Here is a 13,552-nt window from a genome sequence, read left to right as displayed (position 1 = left end):
AAATGATATCATGAATTCATCTTGCATTCAACTTGACAGTCCAACTTATGTACAAATGAGTCAGGACGTTCGAAATAATTAATCCCGTTGACTCCTTTTTGAGCACAGTGAATTGTTTGGGCTGTTCAAAAAACAATGTATGCAATGGCCAAGTTTTAATCAGATGCTATCGTATATGAGTTTCATGTCAATCATGTGTAGACCCGGATTCAGGTCAGCTCATTGCGCAGTTGAGCTTCATCAACAGACCGCTCCCAACTGATTCGGCCAAGGATGAAGAACTCGGCTCCAGACACAAGTAGAAGAGCAAGAGCCACACCAGTCCACAGACCCATGACGCCCCAATTCAAGCCGAACGTTGTGCCCATACTGATGGGCATGGCAATGGCATAATAACAGAAAAGCTGGATGTAGCCACCGATTTCCTGGCGGCCGAGACCACGAAGGATACCATTGCAGTTGGCGGCTAGAGCATCAAAGAGCTGGAACGCTGCGCATAAAGGAAGGACCTTCGCGACAAGATCAACAACTTCCGAGTCCGAGCTGAAGAGCATTGGAATGTAGTTTCGCAGACACATCAGCAGAACCATGTTGAACATACCAACGATGGTAGCACCACAGAAGCTCACCCTGGCTGAGGTCTTTGCGGCACCGACCAGACTGGCGCCGATCAAATTTGCAACACGCGTGCTACCGGCGATGGAAAGCGGGAAGGGAATCTGCCATGTGATACTCGAGATAGTTGAAAGAATCGACTGCGCGGCGAGCTCGGTGGTGCCGAGATGACTTGACGCCAGAGTCAGGACCTCAAACGCCAAACACTCGGCTTCCACCATGATCAGACCCGGCAGTGCGAGGCGGATCATGGGACCCCAGTTCTCGAAGGCTCGACGAGTGAAGCCACACCAACACTCCGAGCCCACGAAGAAGTAGGCATATGTAAACAGACAGATTGGCATGAGATTCTCCGTAATTGCAACGGCGATTGGAGCACCAACGAAGCCCATCTCAAGTTTCTAACATGGCTGTCAGTATCATCACATCTCAAGGTCTGTTGAGAGGGACTTACCCAGACGAAAAACCAATTCATAAAGGCATTCAACGGCGCGCAAACAAGCAACACATACAGCGATGCCGAGAAGACCCCCCTGGGCCTGGAGATAACGCTTGCCACTCTCGAAGCAAGCAAATCCCGGTGTTCCCAGCAAAGCAACCTTGAGATACAGACCAGCCATTTTGGCTACCTCTTTCTCTGGAACAATCTTCGCCAGGATGTGCTCGGAGAAGTACCAGAGAACGGCGATGGGAATAGTCACCAACCACAAGAAAAACACCATACGCAGCATCTGCAGCCCGACCAGCTTTCTCTTACCGGATCCATACGCCTGTGCACACAGGGTATCCAAACTGGTAGCCAGACCAGAATAAATTGCATTTCCAGTAATGCTGACTGTCATACTAGCCAGACTGACGGCTCCGAGTTCCTCTTTGCCCAAATGGCCAATGGTGAAGATACTCGCCACCGTCAGTGAATACTGCAGCAGAAAGGTCACCATTAATGGCGCCGAGTATCTTACAATCACTCGGGCTTCCCGCTGCCACGTCGTGTTGATCAGACCAGCTGTCACGGCCTCTTCCCATTTCCGATCGATTTCCTCCGGTCCCATCGCGTCTCCTTTTCCGGGAGGAGGTCCCAGCAACGCTGTAGACTCGGTAGCGATCGCCTCGGTCTCGGCATCCACTCCACTTGTGCTTCGAACCGACCCATACCTTTTGGACGAACTCTCTGGGGCAGATGTCGAGAATAGGCTGCTTAGCTTATGTTGCGGTCCGTGGGGTATTCCGTGGGCCTGCTCTGGAGGGATGATCTTGTTATCACTTAGCAGATTGCGCTCTTCTTCAATCGCGTCTTCCCGCTCGCTTTGCGTCAAAGGCTGGTAGTCGCCATTTGAGAGAATCACGGTGGTATGGTTGACGGAGGTAAAATTACTCGGGCGGCGATAAGAGCCGGCTAGGGAATGCGGGTTCGTCCCTGCTAAGCTGCTGGAGGGGCGCACCGTCGACGAGTCGGAACTGTCATTGGTGTCGATTGAGTCCTCGTCGGCATAGTGAGCGAGGTCTCGGGCAATGATGGAGGCGGCAATGGGGGAGCTGGAGGTGAAGGATCGACCGAACGGACTCTGATACTCTGCGGCATCCGCGGAGAGGATGTTGCGAGGGACCATAATGGGAGAGACAGTTTACAGCTGCATCTGCATCTGCATCATCTACACTCTCTACAGAGAATACCAGATGAGGAAGTCGGAAGCTGGAGAGCTCGGAGAAAAAAAATACGGATTCCCCCGCTGGATCCGAAGTGGGGAGGAACCGACCGCCGCCTTCTTCTGCTTCTGCTTCTGCTTCTGGTCTAGATCTCGCCTTCAGTCCGCGAACTAGTCACGATCAGGTAAGGTCAATGCGAGGCGAATCTCCATCTCCTTAGGGTCCACGCAAGATCTGAGCAGTTTGTTCTGTTCCCACGCAAGGGTGTGTCAAGCGCATTACTCGACCATAATCAAAATTCAAAGACGCTTATCTGCTTCTCCACCGACCCACTGCGGCAGTGCGCTTTTCGCTTTTCAATGCCACTGGGCTTGGCCCGCTTCAAATATGTCACGAATCATGGGAGTGGACTGTGAAGGGCGAGAGAGAGATGGCGGCGCCACCGATCATAGTCCGTCCTTGGAATGGCTAGTTGGATATTTTAAACCAAGCTTCGGCACGACATTCCCAAAGACGTTAGCTACCGAAATCGTGTGCCCTCGCCCAGACATGCAGGATAAATAAGCAAATGAACAACTGAGCCTCGCTAAGTCAAAGTGACTAACCATTTCAGAGATGCCAGGTTACTGCCTCATATCATTTTTCAAGATCTCGGCCCTAACGATCGTCTGGGGCTGTACCCATAGACACCCAGTGGTCTCCACTCGCCGCTGTCACTTCCGCGATATGCCTTGAACCGTAAAGGCTTATATGTAGAAGCGTAAGACATGCAATAGTTTGGAAAAGATCATATTTGAACATAGATCACGTTCACTGCATAGTACAACCTCCTTCCATTCATAGGCAATCCTCAGACCACCAGGCACCATCGTGACTATGCAAAGACATTCGCAATCTGTTCGCGGGGTTGTCGATTTAGAGATATTTTATTCATGGATCGCGTTTGCATTACATCAAAAGGACCAGCAAGTCATTGTCAATGCTTTCAACTTGGGATTCATGCCTCATGTGAAATGACCATCACTGTCAGCTCCCTAGGCAGATTACCTGTATGGTTTGACATATCTGATCAATCGCCCACTTTTGAATCATTCGAAAGCAGAGTCTCAACCCATGCCATTCATTCCAAAATATCGTCGTCGTATATTCTCGACTTTCAATTCATATGGCCGTGGGGTCAAGAATTTGTCGATCTCTTCTCGCCAGAACTCATTTTGAGGATTCACATCAGACGCTGTGGTGTATTCCCAATAGGGAGGAAACCATCCTGCAGTCTCCCAGTCAATGATTCCAACTACTTTGTCACCTTGCGCGATAATATTGAGGCTACTCAAATCGGAATGTGTCAAGACGGGCTCGTTCCAGGACATCTCATGGAACCTGATGAGCGCTTGAATATCGGGGTATTGCGAAGTGACATTCGTATGATGGGCTTCGATGCCGTTTCGTAGCTGGCGGTGAAACCCATCGATGGTCTTAAAAGGACCCCATGAGGAGTTGTTTGGAAGTCGGCAATCATAGATTGGACCACCGTCCACATTACAAACACCAGCATCTTTGGGGGGCGCAATCGCTCGTAACTCCTGTATCATTACTCGCAGCTGAGAAAGAATCTTTACTTTAGATTCCTCAGAGCGTAAGTGCCAACTTTCCCCTAGCGTCTCTCCTCGAATGCGCTCCATGACAATATACGTGTCACCTTTGTGGATAAAGGAGCAGTGCACGGTTGGAATTGGGATCGAGGTGTTTTGACGGACATATTGCATAGCGTTTGCCTCCGCAAGACTAGTCGATCCTTTATGTTTGATGCAGATATTTGAGGAGAACACAACTGCTCCAGCTCGTGACTTTGCCATTTTGACAGCAGCGAGGGTCCAAACACGATTCCAAATCGTGTCGTTGATGGGGCGCGACCCTGATTGCATTTGATTTGGTGAAGAGCTGCCACCTGTCCCAACAAAACTTGCAATCCCCGTCGATTATTGTCTCGCTGTGTATACTTGAAGAATCTTATGGTTTAACAAGAAGAAAAATGGGCTTCAATGATAACGGGGAAATCATTAAATTAATGTAATTTCGCTAAGCGCCCAGATCCCGGTCATGCCGATTAGTCGTTTCATCTGGCTACAACTGAGCCGGCCAATTTCTGTTAAGATGAAAACAGAGAACAATAGATCTAAAATAGCATTGCAATGGATGATTGACGTATAATGTATAGTGTTTGGGTAAACACGGCAGGAGATCGTGTGCAAATGACATCAACCGCAAGCGGGGGTCAGGTGACTCTCAGTGAAAGCCCGCGCTCCGACTCTTCGCCTCTTTTGGTTTTGGCCCCGGTCTCATTCTCAATAACCTTGAACATGGATCAACCTGACGTCCTCACCCGAGGACCATACAATCCGTTAATTAACCCGGCTCATTCGAAACCTGCATTGGTGGAAGAGTAAGTCCCCCCCCCCGTGGAGACTGTGGGCCTGCGGCACAAGAGGTTACTCGTCCTTGAAAATTCCGGAGCTCTTATTGTTTGCTTGTATCTATTTCCGAACACCTGATGATCATTTCGATGTTGTTTCACTTTTTTAATTCCGATCGTTCTCGTCATGTATCGCATTCTTGGACGGACACTAAACATTGCTCGTAGAAATGTCGAGGCTCAGCACCACATCCTTTTCTCGCGACCCCTTCTAGGCGCGCTGCTCTTCGAGAACTCGTCTTCCGATGCCCGCGACCACTGCGCTAACGAGCGTACTTTTCTCTCCTGGCTGCGCTTGTCCATGTACTTGGCCGTTGTCTCTCTAGCTATCATCATCTCGTTCCATTTCCGTCAGCAGCCCTCCATTCTGGAGCGGCGCATGGCTCTTCCCGTCGGCATTATTTTCTGGCTCCTAAGCTTGACCTGTCTCGCTAATGGGTTCTTCAACTACGCTCGGACCGTCATGAAGTACAGCCGCAAGGCCGCTCTTGTCCAGAGTGGGTGGAAGACTCAGGTCGTGTTCACAGTGGTGGGCACGGTGATTCTGGGCAGCTGTATTCTCTTTTTGTCAACAAATCGAGACGGTTGAGACCTTCGATTTTGATGCGTCGCATTTCGTTTTTTTTTCTCGATCATGTTGCTAAATGGGAGCGTTGCATTGCATTGTACATGGCAGGCGCCCTCTTCTACGGCTGCATTCACACTATTTCGTGTCATAAACGAAAGTTGCTAATATTGCTAATATGAGAATGAACCAAGTCAATCACTTAAATTCCTATACTGCAGAGGCTTTTCGAAATGTTCCCAAGGTATTGAATTAAATGGTGCGTCAAGATGGTGCAATATGCAGGTGAAACGAGCTAGAGGTATCGGAGAATGTATCGAGAAAGAAGGAAAAGACAGAGACTGCTGGAGATTGCTGGAGATCTCACATCCGGCGAATCTCAGTCTCATTTTTGTACTTGTCCAGGGCTGGGGTGCCCAGGTGGCTCCACCATTCGAAGAGCATTGAGTTGCAGATCAGCTTGAACCAGGGAGTGAACTTCAGATCAGGCTTCTGGAACATGGCCTTGAGCTCGTCAGCCGAGACGTAGCAGGTATCCCGCACTTCGTTCGGGCTGGGCTTCAGGTCAACGTCAGCCTGAATGAAGAGGATGTAGTCCACTAGTGAGATGTTAGCAGCCATGCCACTTTGTAAGTCCATTTAATGACACACCCTCATGTTCACCCCACTTTCCATCACTAGGAGCCTTGTAGTGGATTCTAGTGAAGAATTCAAACTTATCCAAAGGCACCTGCTCGGCCTTGATGCCCAGTTCATGGTCCAGCTTGCGCTGCGCAGCACGCTTCACACCCCGAACGGCCGCGTCGAGCTCCGCACCAGTCTCACCAGGAATTCCAAGGGGGTGAGAACAGCAGGTGTTGGTCCACATGTCAGGGAAAGTGATTTTTTCGGTCGCACGCTGTTGCAGTAGGAGGCGGTTGTTGGAGTCGAACAGGAAAACGGAGAAGGCACGGTGCAGAAGGCCTTTGTCAATGTTGGTCATCAAGTGGCCTAAAGAATAAGCAATTGTAAGTACCGGGTCCTTGTAACCGGAGGCGACCGCTACTACCCCTTCCTGGGGAAATGGAGGGGTACTGTGACACAGAGACGTACAGGCTTTCTTGCTGGCACTGCCAATAGGGCGGTCATTGTTATCCAAGACAATGCAGACCTCGTCCATCAGGCGGACCTGCTCCTCGTCGTAGCCCTCGAGTTCAGCGCCTTCGTGAGCGGCGTTGCCATTAGTGGTGGGGAGGACATCTCGAGCCAAGGAAGTGTCGACGTCAGGGAAGAGGGTAGCCACGTTCTCAGCGGTGATCTCCGGCGGGGCCGTCATTGTCATGGTAGCACTCATCGCGAACAATTGCCTGCTATGTAAGTTCGCGATGTCCAGGGAACAGAAAAGGATATTCGAAATGCGCGCGGTGGATACAAATGAATGTTTGGGGCGGCAATACCCCAAAAGGCGGTGTGAATTGGCAGTTCTGACCCGCCAGTTCAACATCCTCCTCTTGGGAATCTCCAATTGCTGCACAGTTATACTGGCCAGATATCTGTATTCCTTTGAATGTTTCAATGTTGACATCTGCTCTAGAACAGCTTGATGTAGGTCAGATATCAAGTTTGATCAACTTTCACCAGATCCAGCCGGGATCCCTGCAAAACACAAGTGGATATGTGCAGTGCATCATGCAAATTTGGCATAGTATATTGAGGAGAATCTCTTCACAATTAAGCAGTGCGGATAAATTGACTTGGGAATAAATGCAAGAACTAGAGCGTGGACAGGTCCTATGGGGCACATTCTGTTGCATGTCACAATGTTATATATCTGGGGCTCTTGATCTGGTGCTGGCCTCGAGCAGGAAACACAGTCCTTTTCACATTTACCCCTTTTGCATATCTGCTAGGAATTTCATATGCGCGCTCACTTCAAATTCAAGCCATCCAAGTCTGCTAGCTCCTGGACTTCCTCCAAGTGCTTGTCGCCGAGTGGGTGCATTAGCATCGAAAATAGGTTTCTCTGCTAGCGAGGTTACTCGAGTTCCATGTCTCGCCTGCGATCCCTCATAATCCCAGCTAGCGTTATGGATTGTGATGCTGAAATTCGTCAGTCTGAAGTATCATCGAGATCACTTTTAGTAGAGTCATGGTTTACCGATTATCCCAAAGTGCAGTTGTCCGTGGACTCCACTTGAAGCGAAGCTAGATCTCTGGATTCTTCTCATAGACATCAAACAGGTATCCAAGAATCACATCACTTTCAGCCTTGTCCAAACCCACGATTCGATTTGTCATAGCCCGGTTGACCCAGAGAGCTTTCCATCCGGTAGCTGGATGGACCCGGACGATGGGATGCTCGCGCTCCACGTATTTGGGCCCGGCCTCAGGATTCTTGCGGTCCAAGTAAGGGTGGGCGGATCGATAAATGGCGGTTTTGCCATCAATGAATTGGCGGAAGAGAGGTGATAGCTTCTCATATGCTGAATATCCACTGGCCCAAAGGGTGTCTCCTCCCACTGTGGGCACCGTGTCATTATGAAGGTGTGTCACTCCAGCAGGCTGTCTCTCATGGACCAGAAGATCTGTATGCCAGCGTGATGCTCCGCCTGGTCGACGGAAGCTGGCTGGTGTCTCTGTTGCCTGTAATGCAGGCCAAATGACACTCACACCGGCAACCCCTGGGACCTGAGGCACTTGAGGCTGTAGAAGACTTTAGCGATATGGACTTGAAACAAGTAAAGTGGGCGTCATACATGAATCTCAATTTCGCCGAACCATTCCCCTAGCTCCTTATGTTGCTGTGGAGAGATGTCCTGGTCACGGAAGAAGACGACGCTCCGCTCGGCAACGAGTAATCCCAGTTCATCTTTTTGCTTGTCGGGGAGATTTTTGAGCTGAAGGCCCACAATCTCAGTACCGATGTGCCTGGTCAAATGTATTACTTCTCTGGCTGCTGATAGCAATGCCTTCTTCTCGGGATCGGCTCGGGTGCCTGGGTCAATGTGCGAGCGATCATAGTCTCTCACGTTGTAAACATCATCGACAAAAAGAGGGCGAGAGGGTCGGTATGGATATCCAGCACTCAGATCAATACCAGCCTTTTCAAGACGTTCTCGTGCTGGCCCTGGGATACCGAGACTATCCTTCCTCGGAGGCGCGACGTCTACAATGCGGGAATCGATAGGAGCAGGGGCCATGCTGATCATAGAATTCTCATCTACACCTTTCTTGAATGAGAGCAGAGATGTGTTCTACTTAACATTCTTGATGATCAGAATCCCAGCACATCATCGTCGCGCCACATTGCGTCTTCTGGCAACACCCATCGTGTGACGAGATCGTAGCCCTTCTATACAGGGGTTCGCTTCTACCCCTCACCATTTTCTAATAAGAGACTTATCTATTTCATCGCGCAACGTTGGGCCAATCTCAGCCCAACAATCCTGCGGCCCTCCCTTAAGCGGGGAGCTTTATATGCCACAATACTCACTGCAAATCACGTAGGTTGCATGGGCTTGATTTCCAATCCATTTGAAATGATAACGTTCTTTCCGAGAGTAATTTCACATTGGGGAAACTTTGATTTCATGAGAAGGAGGAAGCTTCGATGGCGAGATTTTGGGCCCAAATGCTTCATCGCCGCCACGGCAGACACTAGATAGTCAAGGATATTGTACATATAGCTTGTAAAAAAAGTAGTTTTAGCTTCAAAAGAAGCCTTTTACAGCATTTTCAGAGCACAAAAGGTCAATATAATGAATGAAAGCACAATAAATCGTGTAGCGGTCATTGGCGCTGGAATCAGTGGTATTGTCAGTGCCGCCCAGCTTCTCGCTGCTGGATTACAAGTCACGGTCTTTGAGAGGAGCCAAGCGGCTGGTGGTGTCTGGTATGCTCTGCTCACAGGTTAAAAAACGCCAGTTTCCGTTAATTCAAGTTGCAGGCTTTTTGATAAGCGAGTACCGATCGAAGCCCATTATCCTAACTGTCAATCATCGGATGTGGGAAGATACAGCAGAGATGACAGAAGTGAGAATGAACAAAAGATTCTGATTCACGCACCCCGGGTCCTTGCTATGAAAGTCTTACCAACAACGTCTCGACCCCGTTGCTCCGCACAAAACTCAACGCGTGGCCAAAGGGAACCCCGCACTATGTCAATCATAGAGTGCTCAAAGAATACATTCAGGACACATCTAAGAAAACTGGCGTTGACAATGTGACTATTTATGGCGCTCTCGTGAAGCAAGTCTATAAAACTGGACAAGAATGGCACGTTCATTGGACCACGTTGGAACAGGACTCCAACTCAGGACATATTGCTGAGCAGCAAAATACTGCGGTACACTCCACCTGGGTATTTTTCAAGGATTCCAAGAACTTATTCTGACTGGAAAACAGCAATTCGATGCCGTTGTTGTTGGATCCGGCCATTATCACACTCCTCTCATCCCTGATATCACAGGTCTGGCTGAAGCAAAAGCCAAATGGCCTGCAAAGATCACTCATTCAAAATAATTTCGGAGCTCTAAAGGATTTGAAGAAAAGGTATGACCTACAAATTACTAGTAAAAGACTTAGAACGTTGACCTACTTCAGAATGTTCTATTGATCGGAGGTGGAGTTTCCTCGGTGGACATTGCTCGTGAGGTTAGCCCCATCGCGAACTACGTCTATCAGAGCACCCGCAATGGTGCTTTCGACATTCCAGTGACGGTACTTCCCAAGGGCATCTCGCGAATTGAGGAAGTAATTAGATTCGAGTTGATCCCATCTGAAACGTCGTCAAATAAGACATCTACCGCTGATTGCGTATCTAAAATCCGGCCAAATACTGCGCGACATCGATCGAGTCATAGTTTGTACGGGTTACCAAATGGTGCTGCCTTTTCTTCCGCAATTTAACGAGTCCGGTGTGACTGCAACTTATGCAAGTGACTCAGCGATTGTTACCGACGGTTCTCAATTTCACAATCTGCACCGCGACGTCTTTTATATCCCGGATCCGACATTGGCCTTTGTGGGTGTGCCGTTCTATACTGCAACTTTTACCCTTTTTGAATTCCAGGCCATCGCCGTCGCAGCTTTATTCTCCGGGACGTCACAGTTGCCATCGACTGAGGATTTAAGGGAGGAATATGAATCTCGAGTTAGGGAAAAGGGGCACGGTCGGAATTTCCATTCGCTCAAAGGCGAGGAAGAGGCCTACGTGAAGAGCTTGGTCGAATGGGTGAACATTAGAAGATTACGCCACGGAGTACCTCTCATTGAAGGCCATACTTCATCCTGGGTAGAGGCCAAGAAAGACCAGATTGAAAAGCTGCATCTACTTTGGCAAGCAATTCCTCAGTCCAAAACCGTGGCAGAAGCTCTAGCCCAGGGGGCTGCAGAGGTAGAGGTGATAGCCTGAAGATGTCTCGAGGCATTTGGAAAGCATGTGTCTATCATTCGATGATGAAACTCAGCTCGTCTCTTCAAACTAAGTAATCATTGTGTGACTTCTTCGCCAATACCAGTGTGGGCATGTGGGCAGACTACATGATATCCGAAGACATCATAACTCAAGTAAATGATATAATGGGATCTCTCAATTTGACAAACGTGATTGGCTAGCTGATGTCCTCTAAGCGGGAAAATTGGGCTCTTTATTAGTGTGAGAGGTTAGTGGCACATAATCAGTGCTTTGTATGACGAGCTCCAAGGTGTGCACGATCTGGATCAATCGATTAGCCTGTTATCTTCTGATGACATTTCTGGCACTTTTGTACAGAAGTCGGTCATCCTCGCAGAAATTGCGCAAACAGAGCTGACCATCATTTGACTACAGCAAGAAGCTACCCCCTCTTGCCGAGCTAATGTCAACTTACCAGAAGTCAAGTACCACTAGATCCCCGCATCCTTGTGGGATTTAAAATTCAGCCTGACAAGCACGCAATCTTACCACACGGCTTAATGGCAAATATGCTCGGGGTGGATCCGATAGCAATCTTTGGAATAGCTTACCATTCCATTCGATCGATAGACGCGGGGCATTAATTCTAATTTCCTCCTATAAGAGTGCAGGCGGAATTCCATTGAAAAATCGAGAAAAAAAAAAAGAAATCGAGTGAGATTAGAAATTAAGATGTCGGCCACCGGTCTCGCAGAGGCAGCTGGCAAATCGTCGGGCCCAGTGTTTGGTAAAACTATGAAGAAAAGATGGGTCAGCTACATCTGGGATACATTTGATAAATCTCCGGAAGAGCGCAGATTGATTTTCAAGTTGGACTCGGCGATCTTGACTTTTGCATCCTTGGGTGAGTTTTTACTTTGGGTTCAAGCTTGAGATTGATGCTGACTGCGTTTTCTGGATCTAGGCTACTTTATCAAATATCTTGACCAAACTAACATCAATAATGCTTTCGTGTCGGGAATGTAAGTCGCGAGTGGAACTGTGATCATCGCGTCGACCTAACGATATTCAGGAAAGAGGATTTGGGCCTCTACGGCAATCAGCTCAACTACATGCAGACGCGTTGGACTGTCGGCTACGTTATTGGCGAGATCCCTAGTAACATACTCCTGACGCGTATTCGTCCTCGATACTGATTCCTGCTGCGGCGGACAGTTCACTTGAAGGAATTTCTGCTTAGTCTTATTTTAGCTTCTTTGGACGGTTCTCACCTTTTCGTTGTCAAGATGCAATACTGCCACTCAATTCTCCGCCCTGAGGTTTTTCATCGGTATATACATCCACGTCATATCCGCTGTTGATAATCTGGACCTGACATTTCGCTCACAAGGTCTCGCCGAGAGCACCTTTTACCCCGGCATGCAGTACATCATCGGGTCCTGTTATCGCAAAGACGAATTAGCCAAACGATCGTGTATCTTTCACACAAGCAGCGGTATTGCCAGCATGTTTTCTGGATATCTCATGAATGCCGTTTATCATTTAGGCGGTCGAGGGGTGGCAATGGTAAGGCAAAGACACTCAGTCCCGCAAATATTCTTACCTCATTTCAAAAGGCTCTTTCTAGTTGATGGAATCATGACGCTTCCGATTGCGATTAGTGGGTTCTTTCTGTTGCCAGATGTGCCCGAAATATCCAGTCCGTGGTATCTCAGCAAGGAGGTACGTCGATCGGTGGGCCCGTAGCTGATCTACTTTTAATACTCACCTCCATGGTCGTGCTAGGAAGTCGCTCTGGCGCAGAGGCGGATGAAAGAAGAAGGCAGAAACAACAGAGGGCCCTATACCAAAGCGAAACTGAAGAAAATCTTCTCCTCGTGGCACATTTACCTTCTTACATTACTCTACATGTGAGTACAAAGAGTCATGTCGGTTAATGGGTCGCTAATACCCGAGTCATAGTCTCTTCAACAACGGTGCTACCGGAGCTCAGCCTGTTTTCCAGCAGTAGGTTTCAAAGGCTTCACTCATCATGTTTGTTTAACATTATCGCAGGTTTTTGAAGGCATCAAAAGAGCCCAAATACTCAGTCAGCCAAATCAACGCATACCCTACAACAACCTATGCTGTCCAAGTTGTCACCACACTCGCTTATGCCTGTGAGTCAATGCATTTTTGCTGTCAAGAATTTGCAGCTAACAGATTCAAGGGTCGTCGGACTCCTTTCTCAATGGAAAGCGCTGGCCGCCAATTATCTTCGGTGCTGTAAGTGGAAGACTGTTGTGATTGTCTCGTAATTCAGAAGCTAACACGACCAGATGATGAACATCATCAGTTATGTCTCGTTGGCTGCCTGGGACATCCCGATTGGCTGGAAGTGGACTTGCTACATTATCTGTGGTTCTGGATTTGGATTAAGCGGTCTCTTGATGGCGTGAGTCAGACCGGCTTCAGGGCAATTCGACTTGTTGATTAACGATGTACAACAGCGGGGCCCATGAAATATGCTCCGAGGACAACGAAGAGCGATCTCTTGTCATTGGCAGCATGAATGAAATGGCATATGTGCTCCAGGCATGGCTTCCTTTGATTGTGTGGCAGCAAGTGGACGCGCCGGAGTATCGCAAAGGTTTCATCACGGTCTCCTGCCTATCGGTTTCTTTGATCCTTGGCACTCTGGTTGTCCGAAGACTGCATCTGAAAGAGAAGCGAGAGAAGCGGTAAGTCTAATCTCAATTCTTGCTCGTTTATCATATAAACTGAGGATGTTAACTCGGCTCGCAGTAATGGGGCCATTCACATAGATGGGGCCGAGGACGATTTGTCGGACTCACCCGCAGCGACCCCGGAAGCAAAGATATCCAAGCTCTAGGTGCCA

General features: G+C 48.7%; 8 protein-coding genes across 8 annotated transcripts; 4 read left to right on the top strand and 4 right to left on the bottom strand.

Annotated features, from left to right (window-relative positions):
• Positions 1-209: 209 nt before the first annotated feature.
• Positions 210-2,225, bottom strand: N7477_004332 (MATE family efflux transporter; the record flags this gene model as incomplete). The annotated part of the gene is made up of 2 exons (XM_056965995.1): positions 210-1,016; positions 1,128-2,225. The coding sequence occupies 2 exons, from the start codon at positions 2,223-2,225 to the stop codon at positions 210-212; spliced, it is 1,905 nt and encodes a 634-aa protein (XP_056822776.1).
• Positions 2,226-3,368: 1,143 nt separating this feature from the next.
• N7477_004331 (aminoglycoside phosphotransferase family protein) lies at positions 3,369-4,118 on the bottom strand (the record flags this gene model as incomplete). The annotated part of the gene is made up of 1 exon (XM_056965994.1): positions 3,369-4,118. One exon carries the CDS (start codon positions 4,116-4,118, stop codon positions 3,369-3,371), a length of 750 nt encoding a protein of 249 aa, XP_056822775.1.
• A 504-nt stretch (positions 4,119-4,622) lies between these two features.
• N7477_004330 (DUF202 domain-containing protein) lies at positions 4,623-5,324 on the top strand (the record flags this gene model as incomplete). Its single annotated transcript, XM_056965993.1, has 2 exons — positions 4,623-4,705; positions 4,904-5,324. 2 exons carry the CDS (start codon positions 4,623-4,625, stop codon positions 5,322-5,324), a joined length of 504 nt encoding a protein of 167 aa, XP_056822774.1.
• Positions 5,325-5,663: 339 nt separating this feature from the next.
• idi1 (isopentenyl-diphosphate delta-isomerase IDI1) lies at positions 5,664-6,633 on the bottom strand (the record flags this gene model as incomplete). The annotated part of the gene is made up of 3 exons (XM_056965992.1): positions 5,664-5,899; positions 5,952-6,290; positions 6,393-6,633. 3 exons carry the CDS (start codon positions 6,631-6,633, stop codon positions 5,664-5,666), a joined length of 816 nt encoding a protein of 271 aa, XP_056822773.1.
• A 532-nt stretch (positions 6,634-7,165) lies between these two features.
• Positions 7,166-8,479, bottom strand: N7477_004328 (TauD/TfdA dioxygenase family protein; the record flags this gene model as incomplete). The annotated part of the gene is made up of 3 exons (XM_056965991.1): positions 7,166-7,345; positions 7,512-7,982; positions 8,036-8,479. 3 exons carry the CDS (start codon positions 8,477-8,479, stop codon positions 7,166-7,168), a joined length of 1,095 nt encoding a protein of 364 aa, XP_056822772.1.
• Positions 8,480-9,037: 558 nt separating this feature from the next.
• Positions 9,038-9,800, top strand: N7477_004327 (Dimethylaniline monooxygenase N-oxide-forming; the record flags this gene model as incomplete). The annotated part of the gene is given in 4 exon segments (XM_056965990.1): positions 9,038-9,171; positions 9,226-9,438; positions 9,450-9,639; positions 9,684-9,800. The coding sequence occupies 4 exon segments, from the start codon at positions 9,038-9,040 to the stop codon at positions 9,798-9,800; spliced, it is 654 nt and encodes a 217-aa protein (XP_056822771.1).
• A 358-nt stretch (positions 9,801-10,158) lies between these two features.
• Positions 10,159-10,692, top strand: N7477_004326 (uncharacterized protein; the record flags this gene model as incomplete). Its single annotated transcript, XM_056965989.1, has 1 exon — positions 10,159-10,692. One exon carries the CDS (start codon positions 10,159-10,161, stop codon positions 10,690-10,692), a length of 534 nt encoding a protein of 177 aa, XP_056822770.1.
• A 714-nt stretch (positions 10,693-11,406) lies between these two features.
• On the top strand, positions 11,407-13,546 carry N7477_004325 (uncharacterized protein; the record flags this gene model as incomplete). Its single annotated transcript, XM_056965988.1, has 11 exons — positions 11,407-11,578; positions 11,639-11,696; positions 11,747-11,832; positions 12,065-12,396; positions 12,460-12,584; positions 12,637-12,681; positions 12,730-12,833; positions 12,884-12,939; positions 12,993-13,108; positions 13,164-13,394; positions 13,459-13,546. The coding sequence occupies 11 exons, from the start codon at positions 11,407-11,409 to the stop codon at positions 13,544-13,546; spliced, it is 1,413 nt and encodes a 470-aa protein (XP_056822769.1).
• Positions 13,547-13,552: the final 6 nt, after the last annotated feature.

The sequence above is a fragment of the Penicillium maclennaniae genome (genome assembly GCF_028827695.1).
Source record: "Penicillium maclennaniae strain IBT 15551 chromosome Unknown utg000004l:1.0-3007600.0:1.0-3009580.0, whole genome shotgun sequence".
In the NCBI taxonomy this organism is placed as follows: Eukaryota; Fungi; Ascomycota; class Eurotiomycetes; order Eurotiales; family Aspergillaceae; genus Penicillium; species Penicillium maclennaniae.
Note: the sequence above shows the minus strand (reverse complement) of the source record. Positions and strands in the feature narration are given on the sequence as shown.